The 27291-nt window shown below is 40.0% G+C and overlaps 3 protein-coding genes across 4 annotated transcripts; 1 reads left to right on the top strand and 2 right to left on the bottom strand.

Annotated features, from left to right (window-relative positions):
* Positions 1 to 38: 38 nt before the first annotated feature.
* bcl2l13 (BCL2 like 13) lies at positions 39 to 15102 on the bottom strand. Of its 2 annotated transcripts, none has more exons than XM_026365188.1 (7): positions 15085 to 15102; positions 13600 to 13792; positions 10437 to 10523; positions 9509 to 9665; positions 8668 to 8740; positions 8441 to 8569; positions 39 to 2878 (listed from the first exon to the last, which is right to left on the bottom strand). In XM_026365188.1, the coding sequence occupies exons 2-7, from the start codon at positions 13739 to 13741 to the stop codon at positions 1844 to 1846; spliced, it is 1623 nt and encodes a 540-aa protein (XP_026220973.1). In that variant the 5' UTR covers positions 13742 to 13792; positions 15085 to 15102; the 3' UTR covers positions 39 to 1843. The 2 variants fall into 2 exon arrangements, with proteins under 2 accessions (XP_026220973.1, XP_026220971.1); XM_026365186.1 differs by lacking the exon at positions 15085 to 15102 and adding an exon at positions 14774 to 15046.
* A 54-nt stretch (positions 15103 to 15156) lies between these two features.
* Positions 15157 to 19004, top strand: atp6v1e1a (ATPase H+ transporting V1 subunit E1a). Its single transcript, XM_026365190.1, has 10 exons — positions 15157 to 15172; positions 15360 to 15507; positions 15932 to 15997; positions 16127 to 16236; positions 16683 to 16749; positions 17037 to 17126; positions 17738 to 17806; positions 17935 to 18029; positions 18143 to 18230; positions 18447 to 19004. The coding sequence occupies exons 2-10, from the start codon at positions 15475 to 15477 to the stop codon at positions 18507 to 18509; spliced, it is 681 nt and encodes a 226-aa protein (XP_026220975.1). The 5' UTR covers positions 15157 to 15172; positions 15360 to 15474; the 3' UTR covers positions 18510 to 19004.
* On the bottom strand, positions 19005 to 26069 carry slc25a18 (solute carrier family 25 member 18). The gene is made up of 10 exons (XM_026365189.1): positions 25920 to 26069; positions 24599 to 24974; positions 24243 to 24365; positions 23254 to 23309; positions 22925 to 23015; positions 22643 to 22758; positions 21563 to 21752; positions 20749 to 20921; positions 20498 to 20573; positions 19005 to 20391 (listed from the first exon to the last, which is right to left on the bottom strand). Exons 2-10 carry the CDS (start codon positions 24616 to 24618, stop codon positions 20250 to 20252), a joined length of 987 nt encoding a protein of 328 aa, XP_026220974.1. The 5' UTR covers positions 24619 to 24974; positions 25920 to 26069; the 3' UTR covers positions 19005 to 20249.
* Between the last annotated feature and the right edge of the window lie 1222 nt (positions 26070 to 27291).

Raw genomic sequence — 27291 nt, 5'->3', positions numbered from 1 at the left:
AGACTTAAACGCCACAAAAAGGTTTTTAAGTAGTTGAATCTTTATTCTCATTTTAGACATAGTACTGTAGGAAACTTAAGGTAAAAAGTGTCATGTTTGGGACCTTTTTGTCATCTATCCTGATCCATACTTTAGCAGTCTCCTTTTGAATGCAAGTGTAAAACAATGTGCTAATGTGTAATACTCAGACAAATGGAAAGCATGTTTCCATGCCAGAGAGCATGGTATTTATCCAGTGTCACGTAACAGCCATTCATGGTTTTTTATGGTGATACACAAATAATAGCAAGTCAGCAACAAATAACTTGTCATCTTTTTAAATCAAATTTTCCTGACAAATCTGACAACCTTAATAACAGGTTCCCATTAAGACTGAAAACTACTTCGGTAGTTGAATGTGAGGCAGTCCCAGGGGACAGTCTAACTAAATTCATGCAAAAACATTTCATAGCAACACAGCAGGTTGCGAATGTAAGTATAAACCTTTTCATTTCAGTTTCTTTGAAATCACATGCTTATAATAGCATTTTACAAACAGGTTGATGCTGTTTTGATTGTCGCTGAAGAACCTGTTGTTGGCTTTAAAACCATACGTTCGTCTCAAGGAGGGTATGGAGTTGATGTCCTAATTATAAACACAGTCACTGGGACAGGTCCACATATCAGAGCAGTGAATCAGGTACTTTTATAAGCAGTGAACTAGTAACGGTTGAAAAGGGGACAATGCAAAACAGTAACAAACTAAAGGCACCTGTCAGAAGACAGAAGAAATTAACTGCAGAAAAAAAATAGGTTACTGTCAGGGGGAGTGGAGCTGAAATACATTTTTACTAAAAAGGGAACATGTAAAGAGAAATAATGTGTCATTTTCAGATTTCCCTTCTTATCTGGAGTAGTACTCCACACATTGGCACAGTAAGCTTGGGCCATGGCTCACATCTTCTGTTGAAATAATGCAAAAAAAATGTACTTAACACAAATACGTTTATGTAACTAATTCAAAAGATCAAATATCTTAATACTGGAAGATACCATACTTATATGAATTTAGTTGGAAAACCCTTTTCAACAAGAATTCATATAGAGACCTAATGAGCTATACTGGGCTTTTGCAGAATATTCAGATTTTACACACTGAAGGTGGAAAATAATGATGTGGGACTTACAGTAAGTGTGCAATGCACCTTTACTACTATAACTTAAACTTAAATACTTACATCAGTCCTTGGGAACAATAACTTCACAAAAGCAAAAACATGTTGAATCTAAAGTTATGTATGTTAATCCTGTGTGCAATATTAAAAAAGAAGAAATATTTAAAATGTCGTGTCATAAGTGGTTTCAGACTGACAAATAAAAATCTATTTATTGGTTTAATTTCCATATTTTCACTATATCCTACACCCACTACAATCCAAACAAAAAAGCCACGGACACAAATGAAACCAAAACTAGCAGGAGAAGAAATAAAGTCCACATACTTTCCAATCTAACAGATGAATAGCTGGGGTTTTAACAACTGAAACATATATAAGATGCACATGAACTCAAAAGGACTGCGGAAGAGGGGAAACTGAATATAAGGAGTGTATGCTTTGACCTTTCTGTGTCTGTACCCGGTGGAGTGATCCAGTCAGGTCTCTCTCAGTGGAAAGGTAGAGGATAAGGTGAGATTTTGGTCTGCTGGGATCATTTTCACTGATTTGAAACTTTTCATTAAAAAAATTAAATCATTATTAAATATTTGATAAATCCAGTATAGTTTGTAAGGAGAGTCTTGCCATGTGTGTACCAATATATTTATTTTTATCTTAATGTTGCTCTCCTGAGAAAGATACTTTTACTATTTCCTCATGTATCTTAGGACCACTGCTAATACAGCAGCTAGGGCCACCAGCACAGCCCCTCCATAGAGCAGTGGTGGGAGCTCTGATGCTGGCTCCCGCTGTACTGGAGGCTCCTCAGCTGGAACATCTACAGGGGCCTGTACAGGCGTTGACACCGAGGATGCAGCCAGTGGGGCTGCAGCTGGCTCTGCCACAGTCTCTAGTTCTGGCTGGAGAGGCACTGTGACAGGTTCTGGTTCCACAGCTGGTTCTGAGGTGGCTTCAGGCTCTGCTGGTGCTGTGGGGCTTTCATTGGCTAGAGATGGAGGTGCCATCTCAGCAGGCACTGGGGCAGTGGCAGCAAGTACTTCTGGATCAGGCTCTGGTTCTACAGCAGGGACAGTTGAAGATAATGCAGCTTCTGTCTTAGCAGGTGGGAGGGGAGCAGCTTCTGGGGTCGGAGGAAGCAGCTCTGGCTCTGAGGAGATAAGGGAGGGCTCTGCTGACACGCTTGCAGGTGTCTCTATTACAACTGGTTCCTCTGTAGAAATCAAGGAGGCCGGAGCTGTGGAGTCTTCCTCGGATAGGGATGGAACAGGTGGAGTCTGGTCCCTGAATTCCTCCCTAAGCTCAGCTAGCTCACTCTCTGTACCTAAAACGCTCATCATGCTCTCTTCTATTGCTGCAACCTCTGCGCCTTCTTCCAGCAACTCTGCCTCTTCGCGCTCCACGTGGACAATGTCTGAGTTTGAGGAGTTGTTTTCACTGCGCTCCTCAGCCAGAGCCACACCTTCGTTGCTGTCCAGGCTCTTGATATCTTCGGGGTCCATCGCACCAACCTGTGCCCAAGACTCGTGGCCGGCCAGCGACACAGGTAAGCTTTCTGTCTGCCAAGAACTCTGCTCACTGCTGGTGTCTCCAGTGCAGAGCAGTGATGAAGGAGGGCTAAGCTGGTCTGGATGCTGCTCCCCTGACAAGATGTAAATGTCGTTGCTGTCTTCAGCTATGGTCACACCTCGCTCCTCCTCTGACACAAGCGTGAATATCTCTTTCTGTGGTAGACAGACAGGAAGGGACACTATATGAACATTAAGTAGAACAAGTAAAGCAAACTGGGTTGATAATAGAGTATACTGGATATCATTGTTAGTTTGCTCTGTGCATGAGACATTGTGGAGGATAATTTCACTCGTGAAAATCCAAAAATTAAACTCTGTATCACAGAGTCTTTTTTAGCAACACAGGTGAAAAACAGCCACAGTAATCAATCAATCAAATAATGGCACGTAAACTACCAGTAACTTATCACATTTCTGGGTTTAGATGAGCACAAGGTTACAGAAGTGTAAAATTTAGCATTGAACCATTTAAATGCTTTGAGTAAGGATTTTATGCCACCTAGTGGTGTACAGCCGGTCCCCAACACTGGAACATGATGCTCTCTCACTTTATATAACATAGATATCATTTGATCATGCTGGTGTGAATAACTGACACACAGGTCAGTTCACTCAAACTAAATCCATTTAAGTGAACAGCATTTTCTGAAATGAATACACACCTTTCTTCAACATAATGAAAAGGTCAAATTCATTTAAGTTGGTTTGCGTTGCGTGCCTTGCAATATGCATTACCTTGTATCCTCCCAGTCCAGCCTGTTCTCTACTATCATTTAATATTTCCTGACTGGACTGGCAACAGATTCACACACTGTTAAGTTTTTTATAGTAGTCAATGTAGTTCATGTAGTAGTCTTGTTTTGGGGGATTATTAATTACGTGGTGGCTGTGTTCAATAGCTGCTATCCTGCTAACAATTTGCTAGTTGGAACTAAACACAGTGTATGAATATTAGTTCAAATGCTACATTTCATGGTAATCCATTCAATATTTGTTTAAATCAGAGAAAAATGCAAAAATCACCAAAGTCAGTAAAACTCACCCTCCAGGGACCATGATTTTCTATGCAAAATTTCAATGCCATCCGTCCAATAGCAGTTGAGATTTTTTGCTTTGTACAGAAGTGGTTTGAATGACAGACCAAAGAAACACATCACTGGCACAGCAGAAATGGTAAAACATCTGCCTGAGCAGGTGCATTCAGCAGATGATGGGCAAAAAAGTGCAGAGTTAGCGATGGGTGTATGATAAACACCCCTCAGAGTTTACAGATAGTTAACCAAGCTGAACTGAGCTGAAGTTAAATTTGGCTCCACCGTGAGCTGGGTGCTGTGTTGTTTTGCTGTGCGTGTCACGTAGGTGTGACTTGAACAGACAAGACTCAAACAGACACTGAGCACAGAGAGTTTATCCAAAAGGGAGGGTGAATGTTTGTGTCCACCGCAGACAGTAAGGTTCTGACAGTAGAGACCAGCTGCCAAGGAAGCTTTGAAAACATGATGTCATTACATTGTTAACAGTGTCCCTGACCTCTCATTTGCATCTTCTCCACATATCTTCTTTAATTCAGTATGTAAAGTACACGTGTCCTGTGTAAACATGATTTTTTTTAATGACATGCTCATGCCATGAAGGTTATTTTCCTTACAAGGACACTCGCATTGTCATGCACAGCAGCTGCATTCTGGGAAGCATGAGAGAGATTAAATCTAGCAGCGTTCCATCGTTATCCAACATTTGCTTTCTCCATAAGCTGATTTGCATGTAGGAGAGCCAGAGTGTTTCACAAAAACCCTAACCCTCAGCATGCAGCCTCTCCATCAGCGAGACACAGCAGAACGGGGGTCGCCATGTGGTGCTCCGAAACAATAATAATCAATTCTTCTCTACAGCAGCCTCGCACATCCAAAATATGAACTGCCATGGAACCTTAATAGCAAGTTACGCAGATGGATATAGTGAGAATTAAGGAAAACCAACTGTAAAACACAAGCACCAACTGTAAAAGTATGTGAGTTGTAAAACCCACTGACTAACAAGGTGCAATCCAGAGACTTGTCCTCTAACACGGCTGACTCAGGGATACGTACTAACCTTTTAGGAGTTGATCTCTTGGCAGGCATGTTCCACAGTTCCCCACCCTTGCCCCAAGACAAACATACACTATACAAACCAATTCCTGTCAAGCCAAGTGTCTACAACGTACCTGTTACTGCTTTAGATTTTCCCTCTTGCTGAGTTACTTCACTGCAATATAACATTACACTGCCCTGCTATAAAGCACTATATCAAAGGAGTGCAGAGAAACATAGACACTGTGCACAAGAAGCTATCCAGGAGAAGGAAAAGAGCTGCTACATTTTTGTGGCAACATCAAGTACTTGCTACATCGCCACATTACTGCCACATACTGTCAACCTGCTGCATCCTGCTGCAAATCCAAACATTAGATCTAAGTTGTTAAAAAAAAGCCATGCATCAACAAAATATTAAAAAAGATAAAAACTCTTTTAGTGTCCAATACTGGGCGTGACCAGTGTTTTGGGATTATTTTGATCGATGTAATGTTCACTGACTTCTCTGCACTCTGCACTTTTAAAGGCGTTAGATCATCACTGTTCCTATTTGACAAGGTCTGCAAAAGGTCACAGAGTAGCTGACTAAGTTGAATTAAACCCAGGACTGAGAGGGGACTGTTAGAGCATCTAAGTTATTCATATTTTATGACACTATATGATCATACACTACACAGACACCTACTGTATCACCGATACAGTTGCCTGAATTATAAAATATCTTTTTGAACTGATGCAACAGTCTCTTGTTGGGTGCAGCTACGCATTTTGTTTTTATCCATTAACAGCGTTGCGACAGTACTGAGACCCGTGGAGCGACAGAGGCTGAGTGAAATGGAAGTGTGACCTGTCTGAACCTTGGCAGTCAGCCACTATGTTGTGCTGCAGCAAGTTTTTAGTGAGCTACAAGTGGGCCAGACAACCCCCTGGTGATGATGTTTTCAAAGGATTATGAGAGTTATTTTGGGGTTTTCAACGCCGCCTGCACAGGACTCTCCAATCCTGTCCAGTGGCACATTAATGCAGTAGCACAGTGATGCACAATGTTAGACCCTGGAGCTGACCAAGAGGGTGCTTACGCAACACGGGTGAGCACTGTTACACTGTACAGCAATGTGACGTGCCCCGACTCAGGCCAGGCTGGAACCCTTACAGCACCAGACACTGACTATATGAAAAGTGGAGGTTTGTTGAAGATGTTTTATTGCTTTTGAAGATATGCTGCTTTGACTATCAACATGCTTTCAAATATACTGCAGTAAAATAATGTATGTCTGCCAAGAGGTCAGGTGCAATTTTCAGTGTGCCACTTTTAAATCTCAAGAGTCCTATTACATCACATTCACTAAGACTGTGATATGAAATGGCTGATGTGCACACTCAGATTCCCGTGCATGGGATGTCAGAAGGAAACAGCTGATTCCCTAAACTGCCAACAACAGCACGCACGCAAGCAAGCAGACTATAGGCCATATTTTTTTGCTCGTCTCCCCACTCGTCCCTCCCCAGTCATTTCCACTGCCCACACCTCCCCCCCACCGACTATGCCCTATACAAGGGCCGCTGGTTTTGTTCCTGCCAAATGAAGTGTACATCATATTAGGTCATAATGATCCTTATTGTATTCAGATGTAACTAACAAAAGCATTATGAGAGGCACCCAAACCTAGCGTGGTCATGTCCTGGAAGAGGACAGGACAGTTTGAATAATAACATTCCAAAGTAGCATTACCAATTACCAGACTTTTTTGTGTGATTCAATTTAAAGGAAGAAGAAATTAATTAGATATATATGAGTAAAACATATAATTTCTTTAGATCGTATCCTTTTATTTAAAAAATGTTGATGATATGCATTTATTAGCAGTAAGTACTTCTATTTTCTGAGATCTGCTCAATATATTCACCTTTTCACAGACTGAGATCACTCTGCTATAATAAAGTCAACAAATGCATGCTATTTACAAGCAACAATTAAACATTAACAAGAGCTGGGAACAGTGTCAGCAAAGATGTATTTGGCTACCAGTTTTTCATTGCCTAGTCACTGTTGTTCACTGAACTGAGTTCACCGTATTCTACATGCCAAAGAAAAGCATCCTACCTCGACGTGAAGTCTTGAAAACCAGTGGCTTACACTCCAATGGAGTCAAAAACGAGGGTTGTAGAGATGGAGTGGAGGTGGAGGGCTAGTTCAAGAGAAGTGTGCACGCAGGCAGCTGTCAAACTAATGGAGATTTCACTTTGCTCACGCTGCCTCGACATGCCCACCCCTTTTCTCCCTCATCTCTCGCCCCGTTCCCTCCTTCGTGTTCCATCCCTTCCTAACACTAGACTCATTATATATTCTCTCTCTCTCCCTGCTTTCTGCTTTCTCTTCATCCCTCCATTGCTTATCCTCCTTTAGCCTGTCATCCATTCATCCCGTGACATAACACATGCATTCGTGTTACTTTACAGGAAAACCAAGAGGCAGAGCTATGAGATAATGATGACCAGAGCAGCATCGTCACCATGACCTGGTTCCCAGTGAGCCATCTGCGACGCCATGTTCCACTTCTATATATTTTTCTGGATTTCTCCTGGCCTCTCAAAGGAGACACTCTGAGAAACTTCTCACAGATTTTAACAGGTCTGGCTCTACAGTGGTCACACTCAATATTTGTCACTTTAGCCTACAGAAGCTGTTTTCTAAAATATTTCTGAATTTTTTTTATACTGTGTAGATATTTCCTCTATTTTCTAATAAAGAGACTAAGACATATCTCTTTATGTTATCTTATCACTACAACATTAAAGAACTAAAGCTTTGTTAATATCAACACTGGAACAATAAAACTAAATAAGACATGAGAAAATTCGCAGCTGTAAAAGCTGCATATAAAACATAGAAACAGAGAAGACATATTCCTGCTATCCCTTCGTCTGAACGCACTAAAAACACCACCACACTGGGGTTTGTTTTTCAGGATGTTCTTGCCTGAGGACAGATCAGTCACAACATGCACAGCTCAACTACAAGTATTGAAGCTGATGTGCGAAGAAGTGCATTGTCAGATTTAACATTCAAATAATAATGACCTTTTATTAATAGCAAAAAGCTACAGAAACACAACTAAATGTGTGGTCTAAACCATGACTGAATGTTGTCATAAGGCTGATGTTGTAGAAATGTGTTACAAAGTCAAAGTTAGACCATTAGCCTTGATTCTGACATAAAACCATTTCTATGAATAAATAATAATATATAATAATAATAATAATAATAATAATAATAATAATGAAAAACTAGTGCATAAAAGTTATTTATGAAAATTACACATATGTATGTACGTGTATACAGCAATATATACTTACTTATTCCAATACTGTGTAGATATTGTGTGTAAGTTTATATGATAGTTGTAGATCACATAGGAGACATGGACTCCAGGACTGAATCCTCTTTACTGCTAGATCACTGATGCCCTCATGTGGCCATTTGGAGACCTGTCCAAATATATCTATTTCTGAGCATGGTGCAAATCCTAGATCTCACTTCCGTTTTATCCAAGCTACCTCTGCCCAGTTTTGCATAACATTTAGCCCTATTGCAGCAAGGCATTTAGTAAGTTGTTTTATGGATTTAAAAAAAACTCACCCATCCCCCTTGCTGCAGGATGTAGTCAGATTCATCCTCTTCTAGTAAGCGTACCCCCATTTGCAACAGGGTACTCAAGGGCTGCCCCTCACTCTGTAAAGCCTGAAGCAGCACCAAGGGCACTAGCACCTGGAAGAGCGGAGCAGAAGTAAGAGGACAGAGGTAATAAATATGTGAAAATATAAATATTAAATTAGGAGGACAAGTAATAATCATGGCTAGTTCACCTTGCTCCAGCCCCCCTGTGTGTGTGTTGAGAGAACCAGTGTTGTGTCTCTGAATTTCTGGTAGTCCAGAGGCCTGAAACAAACATAGGCAGGTTCAGAGTATTATATTAGTAGTATAGTATATTGTATACATAACAATTGATATACAATATAGCTGTTTAGCAAATACTTAAATGTACTGGAAATAGACACATTAAAACCAATGTCTCCATGTGTACCTTCTAACTTCTTTCTGATTGACGTTGAATAGGTTCTGTGCAATGTGAAAAGTTTAAAATAGTTTTATTTCCTTTTCATTATCTGCCTCGCAAAAACTAAGGAAGATGTACATATTTTCAATGCAGTGCAAAAGAGCCAACATATTGACTATGAACATTAGTGACTGTTGTATTTTTAAAGTTGTCTGCACAAGTGATTTAGTATGACTGTGTGAGTGTCTTTATGCGTAACACAATAAGCGAAAACTTTATGGACTGTGTTAATAAGGGAGGTCTAAGATGTAGATTTATAGGATTCGTAAATAAGCTATGAAATTAATATCTCTGTCATGCACTGTAAACTGTTTCAAATTTCTAATAAATATACTAGTATATTTATATTTTTAATTACATTCAGTTAGATTGTTGTGCTTATTCTACTTCCAGTCTTAACACATTCAAAATCAAACAGAGCTTTCAAACTGTTTCACGCAATGCTGCTTTTTTTTTTTTTTTTTTTTTTTTTAATAACTTGAGTAAAGTTTAAAAGTTCAATCAGGAGCAGAGTGAGCTATGCTAACAGAAACGTTGACTCTGTCATGCCTTTGAGATTGTGGGACATATTTTACAGTCACAAAACTGACCCTGCAAGGAGCGTGTGTACTGCTGTCGTCAGGTGTGCATCAAGCTCTCTGGCCACCTGGTCTCCCATCGCAGCAAGGCAGTCTTCAACAGAGGTATCTGGGTTGGCGGGGCTGAATACTGGAGATGCGTGGTAGTCGATACCTGTGGCAGAAGCGGCTGTAAACACACAGACCACAGGACAGAATGACATGTTAGACAGGAAGTGGAGCTCGTGTGTAGGAACGAACTGCGTTGCCAGAAAAAAATCCAATCAAATACGCAGAATGGTGACACTGCAGAAAAACATCACGTTCTAAGACAGCACCTTATAAAATCCAATGCACAGTCAGGCACAACAATGATGACTCATACATTTCTGACAAATACAGACATTTCAGACATTAAGAGACTTAATATATCAGATTATAATATCCCAGACATCTTTCATTTCACAGAAACTGTACCTAATTAAAGTCAACATTTATTGTGAACTTCTACACTCACACTCACACACACAGCTGTGTACATCCAGGGAGTTCAATTTGCCACAGGTGGACTAGTCAAGTGCTAGACACATCTACAGGATAATGAAAATAAACAGGATGCACCAGACTACAGTCTGGAGTGTGAAAAGGGTGTGAATACTTTTGCAAAGTTTAAGTTCTTGATGTTAAAATATCTCATTTAGTCAGTAGTTGTTATGAAATGGAGACTGAAGCATACAATGTTTTTGAAGTGGTTTTATATTAATAATTAATATAATATTATTATATAATATTATAATTTTTACATACAAGATTCAAGTATTGAAAAACTTTATTAATCAATTAAGAGAAATTGTTATTGTTTAATTGTTGTTATATCTGAATGATTATAGAGCCTTTACTCCACAAATCAAAGAGATGAGACCTGACTTTTGAGTGTGTGTGTGTGTGTGTGTGTACTTACAGGCAGAGATTTCATCTTCCAGTTGTCTCAGCTCTTCTTCTATCTGCCTTTTTATCTTAGTCCTCTCTCTCTCATTCTGGCCATCTCCTGAAAAAGACATGCACATGACAGATGACTCAACAGTCTTGCTCTCTCTCTCTCTCTCTCTCTCTCTCTCATAGACACATACATTTGTACAGCTACCTTTGTGGGGACATTTATAAATGCAATGCTTTTCCTCAACTCTTACCCCCACCTGAACCACCATAATTAAAAGCCTAAGCCCAATCTTTACCGTAAGCTTAAACTACACACCTCACTTCTGTGGTATAAAACTCAGACCAGTCCTCAAAGTGTAGGCCATACACACAATACACACACTCCTTTGCACTCTCTACACAAAACCTTAAATATATGTACAGTGGCAAGAAAAAGTATGTGAACCTTTTGAAAGTCTGTGGTTTTCTGCATTAATTTATCATCATATAAAACCATGTTTCCTCCACCATACTTTACGATTGGGATGATGTTTTCATGATGATATGCTGTGACCTTTTTACACCAGATGTAGTGCTGTGTGTTCTTTCCAAATAGTTCAGTCTTAGTTTAATCAGTCCACAAAACATTTTGACAATACTGCTATGGAGTGTCAATTTGCTCAAACCTCTGTCACTCTGGGTTGCATCTTTACCTCATTAATAAGTGTTTGTTGTGCTCTTGGGATCATTTTGACTGGCCGCCCACTTCTTGGTAGAGTAGCCACTTGTCTCCATTTGTAGATTGTTTGTCAAACTGTAGACTGGTGAATTTCTAAAGCCTTTGACATCACTTTGTAACCCTGTCCGCTGTTTATAAATTGTGTTTCATATTAATTAATGCATTATGTGACTGCTGTCTTTACATTGGGCCTCATTCACCAATATCTTCGTACATTCTTTCTAAAATGTGTCCTAAGAAGAAACTCCATCATGTTCATTATGTGTTCTTGCACCACAGATTTTCTTCATTCCTCTATTTATGAAAGGTAGGTAAACGCACTGCTGATGGTCATAAAGGAGCAGAAGACTGTATGGGCATATGCACACACAGGACTCTCAAATAGAAAGATTAAGATGGAAATGATGGGGTGAGCATAAGACACCAATGGTAAGAAAATAACTTAAGTAGCTGTATAATGTTTGAAATAAATATTTCTAAATATTATTGGAGTAAGATTGAAAAAAATTATGTTATTGAAATTCTAATATTGCACAACTCCAGAACTGATAAGAATGCAATAATCAGCACAGTCAGCGCTGAAATGTGCATAAGTGTTCATGGTTTTGTTCTTACCCAAGAACTAATCTCAAATAAGAAAACATTGCTGAATGTCAGAATTTCTTTGAATTAAACTATGTCTCATTTTAAAAAAGGGAATTTGAGTCCCCAGTGAGACTTCTACCTGGTTAAACAAAGAAAAATTGAAATGGCCATATCTAGAGACCATGATAAGTGTGGAATGGGCCGCTGTAATACTTAGGACTTTTAAAAATGTCCTTAAGAATAAATATAGAGTGTGAATATCAAAGAAGTTGGATCAGAATCTATGTGAAAACTGAACCGTCCTTTGACTTCATGACGAGCCAATGACAAATACGAACCAGTTGGTCATGTACAAACACTATCCTTCCTGGAGGGGAGAACATGTTTACAGTCGTAGGTGGAGCAAATACTAACAACCTTTACTTTCAAGTCACTCACCTACTCCTCCTCAGCATGCAAAATAACTAAATAAATTAAAACTGAGAACGATGCTCTGTCATCGCGTGCATAAAAAAAAACACTCACGCTAAAGTAAATTATTTACAAGATACAGTCTACACTCCTGGGGGTGAACAATGAACCACGCAAGGGGGCAAAACTGACACGAATGCTGCTTTGGTCATATGATCAAATGCACTGGAGAGAAGCAGCAAAGAAATACAAATCTAATGGGAACTAGGAAATGAAATACCGACTAACAAATATTTAACAGGACACACATGCAACCCCTCGCTCACTCTGCCTCTGTCACTGTAGCTCATACGTGAACACAAACGGACCAGTGTTGATTTATCCCGGGCTTGGTGCTGTTTCAGCATTCAGCCAGACAGCTAGCCAGCCAACTATTTTTCTTTGGCCCGTTGGTGTTTGAGTAATCCTATGGTGATTACACATGACAGGCTGTCAGAAATTGGACCGGATCAAGCGGAAAGCAGGGATCAGCTCACTCATCTGCCCTTCTCCACCCATTCCAAGCATGCACACAACAGTGAAAGGGACAGGAAATATGGAGAACTTCCTCCATATTCCTCTTTTTTTTAACCATCTCTCCTTCTGGGCATCGTGCTCAAAATGCCTAAGCGCTGTTCATATCCTGTGACAGAGTGGCCTGCCTGATCTAAACTGCAGAACTGTCTTACCTTCCAATTGACACGCGTCTCTCTCCCTGTAATCAATCCACTATAACACACTGTGTTTCATAGCACAAAGTAAGGCCATGACATATTGGTAGCTAGCATGGGATTTACAGTAGTTTCAAACACCATAACTCACACACACACACACACACACAGGTTTATAATGACAAATGTAACATATGCATAACTATCTGCTAAACAGGTAAAAAAAAAACTTTTGTGTTTGTGTTATCTGTATGTCAGGCACATAGAGCCTGTGCTGCATGTCTGAGGTCATGGCACATGGCTGCTATAAAAGCCTCTGCATAGACAGCAGTCTTCAAACACTTTGGACAGCATATTTTAGGGGCTGCATTTTTTTTCTTTACGAGCACTGGCTACGTCATTAATGTCATGTTAAAACTGGCACACCAGTGTCTGGATGGGTTTTCATGTCAATGACGGAGAAGGCTAAAGCCAGCTGATTAACAGGTGGTAACCTGCCTACACACCCTGAACATTTTTGTTAATGCCATGTGTAGAGTTGTGCACATGAACACACAACTGAACTTTGATATGTCAGACTGCACAATGTAAAAAGGACTGTAGAGAGACCTGCAAAAGAGTGTCCTTGCTGTCCTTCAGTCACTTCAATTTCTGCCTGAGGCAAAACCTTAAAGCAGATTAGACTAAATGACGGTTATAAAAATAAATAAATAAATTTAAAAAAAAGACAACGGAACTACTAACCTAAAGTCTGTTCTCACCTTGAGGTGTACTTAGTGTGTCAGATTTACTAACAGGCAGCAATCCCAGGTAGTTGAGCACTATGTACTTGGTTTCATAATGGAAACCCTCGGGCACAGTGGCAGCAATCGAGGCAGAACAGGTGGGGCCTGAGGTAGCCATTGTCAGACTCCCAGGCACATTAATTCTTACAGTCGAAGCTGGACGTCTCACCTGATGAAAATCAGAAACAAAGTTTGAAAAAAAAAAGTATAAAGAATAAAAAGTACAGGCTCCAGTACAGTCAATTCTGGCTAAGGCATCCATTATAACAGAAAATAAGGAAGTCTATATTCGACTGTGGCTTTGCCATGACGGCATTTGTATTTAACTATAAATCAGCCCTATTAACGCTTATAACACAAAAGAGATGTCCACTATGACACAATGGTTAAGGAAGTTACCACTTTGTCACGAAATCAAATCTATTTCTGGCATTTTGAAGACAAAAAGGGAGAGGGACACCTTTTAGATGAATATATTTTTCCACATACATAATGAAACAAATCATGGTGAAGGCCTTTTCATGCCAGCCAAAAAAAAAAAGTCTTTGACTTTGTCTTTGACAAATGCTAATAGAAAGGTATATTGTATATTTTTGTATACTGTATATTATCTGACTTGCTAAGATCGATCTTAGTTTCTCTGTCCTCCAGAAATGAGCCGACACCACGTGGGCCAAAAGTTAGATTAATGTCAAATTAGCCAGATTAAAAAACTTCCGGATTGAGCTGTCAAAATAAAACCTTATGCAGCTCCAAAGTCTCAGCGTTCAAATAAAAATATTCTGAAGACCACAGTATTTAGCGTTAGATTACAACTTTAATTATAAACAATAACTAACTGTTATCATTCCGTTTTCCAAAATTACAGCGCGACTTTCATGAACGATAACTAGTTTAGCTAAAGCTACAGTCACATAGTCATTTTGTAACCACACATATAGCTACCTTCATAGAAAACCACCTGTCACATCACATAAATGTCTGCTACTCTGGAAAGTCCGCTTTAGGTCAGCGCTGCTGTCAACCTTTCAGCGCACACATTCAAGCTACAGCTAGCTTATCACTGCACGTTTACCGCTAGCGCGCTATTTAAGGAGGCGAAAAACTTGAGTTCAATCTGAGCTGAGCCTAGCGTGAGTCGATCTCTTACCGTCCTTGTCCAAAGGCAACCGGACGCGGACGAGCGGTGGGCTGAATGAAAATGTGCGACACAGTCCCCTGCAGCAGAAGCCGAAGAGGGGAGCTCACCACTGGTAGGCAGCGGCAGCAGCAGCAGCAGCAGCTCAAGTACAGGGGAGATCCAAGCTAGCGACCAGCAACACTGGCCTTCCTGTCATTACCGTCAAAATAACACGCTCGGCATTTAACGCACAGTGTTAAAAAGCTCCAAAAGTTAACGTGAATGCTGAGTATTAAGTATTAAACTATTGTTTAAAGTTTGAAGTGTGTTAACTTACTTACGTTAATTAACTAGCTGGTTATGTTTTAAATCAATCCGACGTGTCCTAGCAACCGTATCTGCAGGATGTCAACTTGAAAACACTGTTAGGTGAGTTCAAATCTGGGAAATACACAGATAAAAACACGCTGTCCGGTCTTATTCTGTCCATAACGTGACACCACATACTGCGCTCTTGCTTCCTGGCATTCAACTTCATGTACGACATATATGTATAAGTTTTGTTTTGAATACGAGCTTTTTATTTTGAAAGCGGTAACCGGATGTTTGTTTCCAGGCTCCAAGAGGAGGAGAGGTTTTCAGCGGTCCCTGCTCTGCTGGGCTGGTGGTGTGTCGGGAGACTTGGTGGATTTCGTGTTCGGTAAATCAGTAAAACATCTCTGAGACCCAACATGGCTCTCACCGACGCTGACGTACAGAAACAGGTAAAACTGTCAATGTTAGGTCCGTAACAGTTAAGTGCTGCTGCATGTGTGTGACAGTGTAGCTTTAGGTAAACACTACAAATGTTAGCTGGCTGGCTAAAATACGCTACTTGTTACCGTGTAATCATTAACTATTTCACTCTAACTTTAGAGGCTGGTATTAACTTACTCATTTTTAACTCTACTGCTCGTGTTTTTTTGTTTTTTTATTTTTTTATTTTTTGTACTACACCTGTGGCTAAGTTTGAAATAAAAGTAATGTTAACATGACACAACAACACAACGTTCCCTGACACGTTACTACACGCCTGGTTTCATTTTTAGGAGTAGCAATATGAAACAAAATACTCCTAAGAAATGTACGTAGTTCTGTCTAAACCTTGTGTAACATCTGAACTGTTATGTTTTTGCCTTATTTTGTAAGATCAAGCACATGATGGCCTTCATTGAGCAAGAGGCCAACGAGAAAGTTGAGGAAATTCTTGCTAAGGTAATTAAAGCCTGTCTGTCTGTCTGTCTGTCAGTCAGTCTTGTGATTTTGTTGTTGTTGTTTTTTGTTTTGTTTTGTTTTTTTCTGCAGCAGGCACTAATGAGACTTGTCATACCCATCTGTTTACAGGCAGAGGAAGAGTTCAACATTGAGAAAGGTCGTTTGGTGCAGACCCAGAGGGTGAAAATCATGGAATATTATGAGAAGAAGGAAAAGCAGATAGAACAACATAAGAAGATGTGAGTTGTTGGTCATTTATTGGTTCATTATAGTGTAGTCAAGATATGTTAAGAGAGATAAATAACGGGAAATTATATTACAGCTAGAGGCAAGAAGTCTGTTTTACATAATATAATTCATAATTTAGTCATGAAAGCAAAGTGTTGTATGAGCTGTGCCAATAAACTGAATCAGTTGGTATCAGGGGGATCTGTTCTGTGTTCTTCTTGGCTTTTTCCTGCTTCATACCTGATTCGGTGTCAAAAAAATGTATTTAATTTATAATAACAGTAATACATTATCTCACTGTCTTTGTATGTTTTTTTTTTCCAGCTGTAATGACAAAGCTTAAAATCTGTGTGTTGTAAGAACTTTGTATCACACAGTACAGACTTGTAAAACAAGTCCTGTTTTACATGTCAATATTTGCAGCCTGTGCACTTATACATTCTTCCACTCCCTGCAGCCAGATGTCCAACCTGAGAAATCAAGCAAGGCTGAAGGTGCTGAAGGCCCGTGATGACATGATCACGGTTAGAAAATATGCTGTGTTGATGTTATCTCTGACATAGACATTAGTATATTGATGCATGTGAACAATGTCTTTTTACAGCCTTAATTATTCATGGCATTAATGTACACGTATGCTTATTCTTAGTCCCATTCTTTCCCAAATTAATCATCTTCATATTTTATTTGGGTTTGCTCATCCACCAAAATATGAATATGTATGAGCAACAAGTTCATAACTCTTTTTACCTAATGTCAATTAATTTTTAACATTACAGAGTTTTTGTTGATTTTGTGCTTTTTTTCTCAGGATCTGTTGAATGGGGCGCGTCAAAGACTTTCAGAGATCGCCAAGGACCCTGGCAAATATTCCACCCTATTGGAAGGCCTGTTGCTTCAGGTAAATTCCCCACCTGCCCATATGGGGGGGCTAAACTAAACATTGATTGGTAGGGGGTGCAAGTTGGACTAGAGAGTTTTGCAGACAAAAACAGTGATTAAAAAAGTGTCTTTGAAGATTCTCAGTACCCGGGTGAAGTTGTCTGGAGGTTGAATCATGGCAAGTGAACTTCTTCTGTGGAAATGTTTCACTACTCATCCAAGAAGCTTCATCAGTCTGAGGATAGTAGATTATCATCAAATCTTAAACTAAACCAATGAAGTGTTTAGAGACCATCATTTTTAACCGTTCTCCTGAATTCCTCTATGTTAACAGTATAGAATTTCATTATGTATTTGGCTCAGCAAGACACCCTCGTCTCTATCAGTTTATTTTCGTGTTTACTTCTTTTGCCATAGGGAGAACCACTTAAATACACTAAAAGAAAGAAAGTATTATCTTTCTGTTGTTACTCTAATATCTGCCATCATCTTCTTGTTATATTGTTTGTTTCCGCTTGAGGGGGTGAAACAAATGTTATTCACACGTCCAATTGTAATTGTCCAGTAAGGTACTACTGTTGGTTTGTTGTTTCACTATGTTTTCTAAGTTTGTGCTTTTCCACTTTCCAGGGATTCTATCAGCTGCTGGAGCCTAAAGTTGTCATTCGCTGCCGACAGCAGGATGTAGAAATGGTTCAGGTAAGGTTCTGGCAACATGATAGTGTTGTAGAAGCGTATTTAGGAAAAGAGATTATTGTTTTTATGTTATGGTACATTTATTATAGTTGATAGTGCTGCGCTTTTTTTTTTTTATTATTGAATGACAGGCTGCAGTTAAGAAGAATATTCCTGTCTACAAAGAGGCAGTGAAGAGGAACATAGAAGTCACAATTGACTCAGAGCGTTTTCTACCATCACACATGTAAGATAGTTTTTGTATACTTTAACATCAGTTCTTACTTATTGAGATTATTATTGTGATTAAAGAAGATGAAGAAAAGACTAAAACTGAGTTTGGTTCTTTCATATTTGCAGCTGCGGAGGAGTGGAAGTGTATAACGATAATGGGAAGATTAAGGTTTCCAACACTTTGGAGAGCAGACTAGAACTCATTGCACACCAGGTAGAGTAACTTGGACAGTATATCCTAAAAGCCAAATCACTTATTTTGACATTAAAGCAGTTTCTGGTACTTGCCTGTGGAGGGCAGCAGAGCCTAGTAGATTAATCAAGTGAGCCTAAATGTTTAAAAAATATTAAAAGTGGAAAATGATTTTGATATTTCTTTTATTTAGTGTATTGTGTGTTCTTATTTGTATCCTGGCTTTACCCCTTACAGATGATGCCTGAAATCAGAGAGAAATTGTTTGGTGCCAACCCCAATCGCAGGTTTATGGATTAACAGTGATTCGATGACAGCAATGCAGGGAGTTTGGAATATTTAAGGTGACCACAGACATCACTTTAGTGAACAAGAGTCTGAAAAATACCAATCATGAGGTTTTCCATAATGGACGCTATAAAGGCATTAACAGATGTTTTTTTTTTATTTTTGTACTAATACACTGAATATTAAATCAACAAGTGCACTTGGACTTACATTTGAGTGCTCTTGATCATGCTCTCTATTGTACCTCTTTACGGGTTGTCTTAAAGACTGCTTTGAATTGCAGGGCTTTTGTAAAAATGTATTCCTTCTTGTTTTGAGAAAACTGTTGCTCTTTACTACTTACCTAGTTAAAGTAAAGATACATGTTTAGGTCACCAAAGATTTCTTTTCTGCACATACATAGTCTACATTTTTTGTAGACTTCCGGATGGATGGATGTTCACCATTGTTACAAAGCACCTAAAATATAAGAACCAAAGAAATAAATGTGTGTGCGTGACACAGAAATCGGAATGTATGAGATATCTTTATTTACAGCTTGTAGACAAATGGTTTACGCTGGCTATGCTCACTCTACATCGAGGAAAATGTAGTAACCTACATACACTAGCCTCATCTAAACATGTCTTGCATTATAAATGTAAAAAAAGCTTTTAGTGCCACCCAGTGGACTTTAGTAATGGCAAACAGTTGGCAAAACAAGATGCCATACTCCCTCCATAGGTCTAACAAATATAACTGTCCTTTGCTAAATCGGACTCTGGAACCAAAACAATGTTTCAACACCACAGATTCTGCTGAATTCATTTAAGACGTTCAGTTTTAACTTACAGTTTAGGAACTAACGCAGTGATAAGGCTTTAGTTGCATTATTGTAGTTATTGTGCGCATTGTGTGTAACTAAGCAGTAAGAAGCCCTAGGCTTCTCAGGGTTTTATTTAAGCCCATCCAAGCTTTAGAGAAGAGGAAGTCAAGGCTACATGGGTTACAGTATATTGTAAGCTAATACAGGGATTAAAGCATTACCATCAGATTATCAAATGTCTTTAAAGACGCTGGCAGGCAGCACCTCCCAATCCGATGAGGGACTTCAAGATTACAAGTCAGACCTGACGGATGGAGTGGGAGGAATGCATAACAGCAGAAGCAGCTCACACTGATTTGATGATAGGTGTTTAAAATCAAGTCAAAAACCCAATTCAGACTGACATCAAACATTATGCAACATTACCATGAATATAATAAAGATTGAAAGGGGAGTTTGTCACTTACATTGGATGGCGCACAGTTCTTAGTCACAACTGTACTGATGGTCAGATTGGTAGGCATTTTAGTTAGCAGCCACAGACAACATGCAGCAGCTCTTTCTTAACCAGACAGATCCTTGTCTCCCAGGTGAAAGGAAAAGCTTCAGACTTATTGCAGCAAGCACACTGGGATAACCCAGACAACTTGGTACATACACCATCAGATTAGTCACACACATACACGGGGACCCTGTTGAACCTACCAAACCCTGCTGACAGCATGTAAAACCTAGAGAAACACAATTAGTGTGAACATTTTAGTCCACATATTAGTAAATATAGCTTCTTCATATCTCAGATCAGTCTTCACCTTTTGGTTAGCAGATTGTGACCATCATTCACTCTCTCTGTATTCACCCATAGCTCAGTTGTGCCATTCTTTCACTGCAGATTAAAGCAGCAAATTATGTGTACAGAGACAACACAACCGCCACACCAAGCAGTGCTATCCCAGTAAACCCAGTACAGTCTCCCCTACCCCAAGAAAATAGATGCCCTGTGCAATGCCAAAAAGAGGAGCGATAACTAAAGCTCGACATGTTGCACCCTTCAGGAATGCTGCTGGGCCCTCCCGCCTCATGATGCGTCTGCAAAAGTGTAGGGAGAACAATGGGAGGAAGAATGTTGAAAAAGAAATTGTTACTTGGGCAGCATAGTTTTTTTTTTCCTTTGTTCCACTGGCTGTATTCTTACCGTGTGCAGTCAATAATTCCTCTGTATGTATCCTCCCCCTCACCCTTCTGCAAGGTTTGCAGACGAGTCTTTATAACTGTACAGGCATGAAAAACACACAATGCACTTCCATTATATACACTTTAAGATGACTGTCGGTTAAAGCTTTTTCCAAAACCACTTGATATTCACTATATAACCTACTAAATTAACTTTCTCTCTGAAGTCCTCTTTCTAAACTCCAATTGACAGTTTTTTTTTCCCCCACTCACCATCCAGTGGTGTTACGGCTACAGCTGCCACTGAGCCTGCAGTGCAGCCTGCCACAAAGGACTGCCAAAATGGTGCCTGTGCCTGAACATCACCCTGGACACCTGTTTTGTCCCGGCCCAGTATGTTAAGGTTGGCAAACAGTGGGAAGTAGATCATTGAGAAGGGGACATCTCTGAAAAAAAAAAAGAAAAAATAGTTAGATTACAAAAATCAGATGGAGAGGAAAATATGTGACAGAAAGACTGAAGTACATCATTGGGCAAGGAAAAATAATTTTAATATCCTGAGAATTAATGTTAAAAAATGTATTTTATATAGAAGATAGGTGAGGGTGAAATGACAGGAGAAGGGAATCAGGGACGTGACCTTATTCAACTGCAGCATAGCAGCCAGACATAGCTGTAGGAATCTATTGATCTGTGTTGATTGGCAGAGGTGTCGGGAAATACGACAAAGGCTGCATGAGTTATGCAATCTAAAATCAACTCATTAAAGCAGTAATGACTGAGCTGAATGGAAGAATGGGAAAACACAAGCAATCGTGCAGGGTCGTGTAGTTGATGGTTTTCAGCAGTAGAACAATGTTTAAACCATAATGAGCACAACATGAGCAGCACCAGTGACATGAAGCAGACACACTAGTGTATAATGGGTACTAGAAACACACAGAGACTGAGGCAGGCCTGATAATGTTCAAAATTGTGGAAAAATACTTTATTCATCATGCTATTTATTAACATGAGCAGTTGATATAGTTGGGAAATGAAACAATTGGCACATACTGTGAGTGTGTTTCTTTTTTATGTATATCACCTCATTAAGGTGGCTCCTGCCCCTCTGTAGAGACCAGCGAGGCCACGGGTCCTCAACAGTTCCACAGTGATGGCAGTGGCTGAAGGCCGCCTTGGAGGGGTCAGTCGGGCTTGTGGCGAGCTGCCCACCAATGATGGAGCTGGACCAGGAGCAGCAGCCTGAGCAGGATTTGGGGCATGTCTTTGTGCAGCTAATGGATAGACACAAAGTGGCCCAGGTTACTCCGCTGCCAAGTTGTCAAATACATTACATTTCACATATCAACAAATAGAAGCCATTTTAAAAGATGGATGCACCATATTTCATGTTTCTGATACATAAACAGTGAGTATGTACACTTTAATAAAATCAAAGGGGTCATATTATGCTTTTTGTGTTCTTACATATATACTTTTGTGAAGTTAGGTTATTACGCTATAGTCAGAGGCCCTAAGCTTGAGGTGAGCCTGTGTTGACATGCTTGCTGGTAGTGAAAGGCACAGGTGTCATTGTGCCTTTGTTTTCCAGATTTTCTTTTTGAAAATGCTCCATTGGTTCATAGCAAGTGGTGTGGAAGTCTATAACTAACTAACTAATCTGTTTTGGCCTCTTGCATCAGGTTAGCTGCCACCGATGTGCTCACTGCTAGCACTAGTTTGAGTGTTCGTGCAGAGGCCTCGCAGAAATGGTTATTTCTGTAGTAAAGAAAAATGAAGTTACATTTACATTTAGTCATTTGGCAGGAACTTTTATCCAAAGCTACTTCAGGTACAATGCAAGTTTTACAACATGGATACAGTTACAGTTCTGTATTGCACTTATATGCAGTAGGATTTTTGTCTTTTTTGCTCTGTTTTTTTGTCTTTCGGTTGCTGCTGAAGGACAGTGCTGTTCCACTTGGGAAGAGTTGTGCCCACAGGATAACCTACACAAGCTGGCCAATAAGAACATAGTGGGATGGTGGAACGGAGCTCTGTATAGCCCTGTATTTGCACTTTATTTTTAACTTCTTGTATTAGTGAAGCCACATAATAAAATATAGCCCCTAGATTATGCAGACTATGTCACCTTGAACTAAACACCAGTCAATCACTAACTCACCAAGCCTCCCTGCGTCCTGTAGCTGGATTTTAAGCATCTCCATCGGAGTAGTGACCACTACCTGACAGGTTCCAGCCCCACATCCTGCCAGTACCTCCCCCCACAGGGGCAAATACCTAGAAGCAGTGTGAGCAACAGATATACAATCTTAGCATCTGCATTATGTATGCTTCTGCAGTAACAGGCTGATACAAGGCCAATAAGGCAATGTTAATTCATACCCAAAGAAAAAGTTTCAGTTTACTGTCATCATATATCAGTGAGGGTCAAAAATCTACTTACCCGTCTTTCGAGAGCTTCTGCCTGAAGACATCATTGGCAGCCAGCTTGATGGCTTTTTCTGGCGTAACCAGCGTGAGGTTCACTGCTGCCCCTGAGAAACACAAACAGGCCGACGACACAACAGGGACACATCAGTAATGTAGACAAACTGAACAAACCTACACAGTAGCTTATAGCTCACCAGTGCGAGCTATTAATAGTAGACACTGGTTAGTTTGATAAAACGATCAAGGGCTCACAAGGTAAACAAGAGCGTAGGTGGGTAGATTAAGCTTATAGTAAAGCTGAGTTGTAGTGTTTGTCACAGGGATTAGAAATGCAAATAATACCTCTGTAGCATCCAAAATAGCCCTCTGAGCGTACTGTCTTTGCCAGACAGTCCAGCCTACAGAGACAAAAAAGAGAACAATTGGTGTTTTGTCTGTTTTGAATGAGTCCTACCATACATCACAACAGTTCAGTCTTTCACCATTAGCCACTTAGATCAATAGTATGTTTGTAACTATGATCATAGACCTCGCCTTTATCCAGTTATGACTTCTATCCTGTTCCAACAACAAACATGAGATGAGTGAAGTCAAATAACTGTGTTATTTGTTTAAAGTTATGTAAAATTCCCTTTTTCTTTGTAAAAATTGACAAAAATCCAAGTTCATCTTGGACTGTGAGGAGAATAAGTCTATTTTTCCACTCTGACTCACAGTGGAAAACCTCTGCTGAACACAGGATGGCCACACCCAATCAGCTGCCAATATGATGTTTGCAGTGAAAGAACTCGGGGTCAGTGTGGTTTTCAATGATACTAAAGTTGTTCGTTTCACTTGATTTAGTGTCTGAGCATTCGTCAGTTTTTAAATAAAATAGCGAAGGACATCAGTGATGCACAGATACCACGTTCAGTCGAGTCCATCAAAACACACAGTGTTTATACGGACATTCTCCTAATGAGATCCCATGAGTTTGTTTTGTACAATCTCACCACCACCACCACCAACACTGGACCAAATATGGGAAGAGTGTGCCTATGTGGTGCTCCACCCTCAAAGATTCAGGGGGAAAGTATGTGGTAATCTAAAAAATATTGTCTTGTGTGTAGCTCAGATTAGATGGTGCAGTTAAAAAGAGAGCACATGCTGTGTAAAACTATGTATCAGCAGAAGGCATACAGATATAGTATCTTTTAAATGATTTTACAGATTAGATTTGTATTTTTTTTTGCATGCAGAAAAAATATTTTAATCAACAAGTATCATTCATGTGAAATGCAGAAGTTGAACGACAATAGTGAGTTAACTTGATCCAGGGGAGCCTTACTCACATTCCTTTGTAGACCTGGACCCCCTGCTGGTTCTGTAGGCGGGTCTTGGCCAGGTCAATAGGAAATACACATGTCACACCAACAAGGCCTGCCACGCCCCCATTAATCAGCTTAGCAGGCAGGCTGCAAGGGGATCGACACAGGCACGCACACACACATGCACAGACCCATTTACATGTAGTCACTGACATAAGCCATGAAAAAAAAAAAAGATACGTTCGTGGACAAATAAAGATGCAAATGAGGCAGGTACATGTGGAGTTCACCCAAACAAAGATACACACAAGAATTTAAAAGACCAACATTAGAACAGCTGCAGCTTCCCCTTGCTATATGAGCAAGGTAAGGACATTTACCTGACTTTCTTCTCTGCCATCCTGTTGGTGTTTGGGCTCCAGCTCCACTTCTCTCCTTCTCCTCCTCCTCTTCCTACTCCAACTACTCCCTCCTTTTCTTCCTCTTCCTTTTCCTCTTCTCTCCCACACTTCAGCACGTAGCCCAACGTTGTCACCGCAGCTCAACCCTCACCTGCTCACTCCACAAATGCTATTCACCGCTTCTTTTAATGTGGCAGCAGTGGACTGCCTTCCTCTTCTTCTCCCCCAGTATGGCAGGGATGGGTGCACTTTTTTCTGTTGTGGCTAAAACCACGAATGCTGGGTCTGTGTCTTGCAGCCAGCCTTTTTTTACTTTGTTGTACCACACACCAAAACCCGATGCCTCTCCCACTGCCTGAAACAACAAAAACACACAGTTAATGTCTTCTAAATACTAACAATTGGTGTACCTCACACTGGATATATCAGATCCAGATTTATTCATTCATAAATGTGAATAGAGGCATATCCCTGAACTACCACACTGGGACAGAACATCTTGAGTCTCTCTAATCTGCCTGCTAAAAGGGATAAGAGTATTTGATCTGGCACAGAGGGCACAACTGAAAATGAGAGCCTTACCGCTATTCTTTTTGCTGCTTTAGGAATGCAACATTTACAAAGGACTGAAAGGGAGATGGAAGGGAAGTAGAAAAATTAGTTTGACAACTTTTTTCTTTCTCTTTCTTCCTGGGAATAATAGTTTGTACTCTGGCCTAAGTGTGTATTGCAGATGATCTTGCTTTCTTGCCGTATGTTCTCAATTTCACCCATTCGTTTTGTGCCTTTTCCATTCCCGACTCCCCCCTTCCCTCAGCACCCTAATTAATCTCTCTCCTAATCTCTCCACCTCCATTCCGCCTCTATTTTTACCACTGTAAACCTTCCCTCTATCCTCCCTTTTTCTATGCTTTGTTCATATTTTCAACTTGCTTTGTAAATGTTGATTTCATTTTGCATCACTTCAATAGTTAATCTCCAAATATTTCTTCTATATACAGTCTATTCCTTCCGAACTCTCTTTTCCATTGCACGATCCTAGTCACATTCTACACATGCCTTTCACTGAGCCTCCTCTGTGAAACCTTCTTTCAGCTCAGCCACATTCACACACAGTAGTGACCCTGCCAAAACACAGACAAGAGTGCCTCACCCCAAGCCAACCTCCAGCTTCCAGATCTCTGCCTCCCCAAAATCTGCTCTAGCACAGCACACTCACAAGCTGCACATGACAGCTTTCAAAAAATCCTAATTTTCTTCCATCACAGAGATACAGCAGTGGGGAATGGGGGGGACTTACCTCTGTCAGTGCATCCCCCAGGCAGGATCAAGCTGTCCACTTTCCTTTCACTTCAACGGTGCAGGCAGCAATGGTAGTCAAGCGAGAGCGATCTGAGAGAGCCAGCCGCCACTCAGGGGCCGTTGCACAAACACCAGCATTGTCCTGCTGCCTAAGTCCCTCCCTCTCATGCTGACTCCCTGTGTGACACAACCCCGACAACACAGCTCTGCACTAACACAACTCGACATAAACTCATGCCTGTGGAGCTGCTGCCAAAACACACGGAACCAACACAACAGAGACAAGTACTCACAATTATAACTCAGTGTGTATTGTTTCTAAGAATATTTCTGCAACGTGAACAGAAAAGAAAAGGCTGCCCATTATGCTCCATTCAGCAGTTCTGGTATTACATAACACCCCAGGACACACTGAATGCCACAGACTTTACAGATTACTTCCAAGGTAGCAGTGATAAACCAGTAGAAGAATCACTGCTTGGGACTTTTTATTATAGCAAAGTGTGTGAAAGAAAATCAGAAAAAGGAAAATCAACAATGACAGCACGTGACTACCAATACAGCTACATATTTTCCCTCAACTACGTTTTATGACCATTGATTGATGTATTGATTGTGAAACAGTAATTATCACTAATAATAATAATACTCATCAGCAGTGAGAATCTTTCATTAAAGATTATGTTTTGTAATCATAATGGGAACATCAATACCAGTACATTGTAGGAATTTGTTGCATTGACATGCATAAAAGAGGGGTTATGTTTTTTGCAACACAGAAAGTTAACAGCAAGCACAGAAGCGTGCATGCCTCTTTGGCAATAAATGACAAATGTTTAACATTTGGACTGATGATAGAGAAAGTATGTCTTTATTATAACACTCTTATTATAACTATAATAACGATAATTGTAGACTGAAACGTATATAGACATAAATTCTGACTGTATAAAATTGTATAATAAATGAATAGAACGTAAACAGTCTTTGACACTACACATTAATATAAGGCAGAGAAACTAGTCCATCCACTCTGTTTACAGTAACTTGGCACAGTGAAGTATCATAAGCCAAGATGCAACTATTTTGTTGCAAGAGGTAAACTCACACCATACTAGAAGACTGGGCAAAGGAGGAAATGTAACCTCCTGTGTGGGTGTGCAGATCACAGAGCCTTTTGCTGGCATAGAAACTAGTAAAAGACAAAAAAGTAAAAAGTACAACTTTTCTCTCTGGAGAAGTTTGTACACAACAAATTCTGTACCTGAACTATGTCTTTGTTTTTGTATGTTTGTGGCAAGTGATTGTTACTGAAATTACGTAGCTTAACGTACAGTGTGTTTGTGTGTGTGTGTGTGTGTGTGTGTGTG

This window comes from Anabas testudineus, chromosome 6 (assembly GCF_900324465.2).
Source record: "Anabas testudineus chromosome 6, fAnaTes1.2, whole genome shotgun sequence".
Taxonomy (NCBI): Eukaryota; Metazoa; Chordata; class Actinopteri; order Anabantiformes; family Anabantidae; genus Anabas; species Anabas testudineus.
Note: the sequence above shows the minus strand (reverse complement) of the source record. Positions and strands in the feature narration are given on the sequence as shown.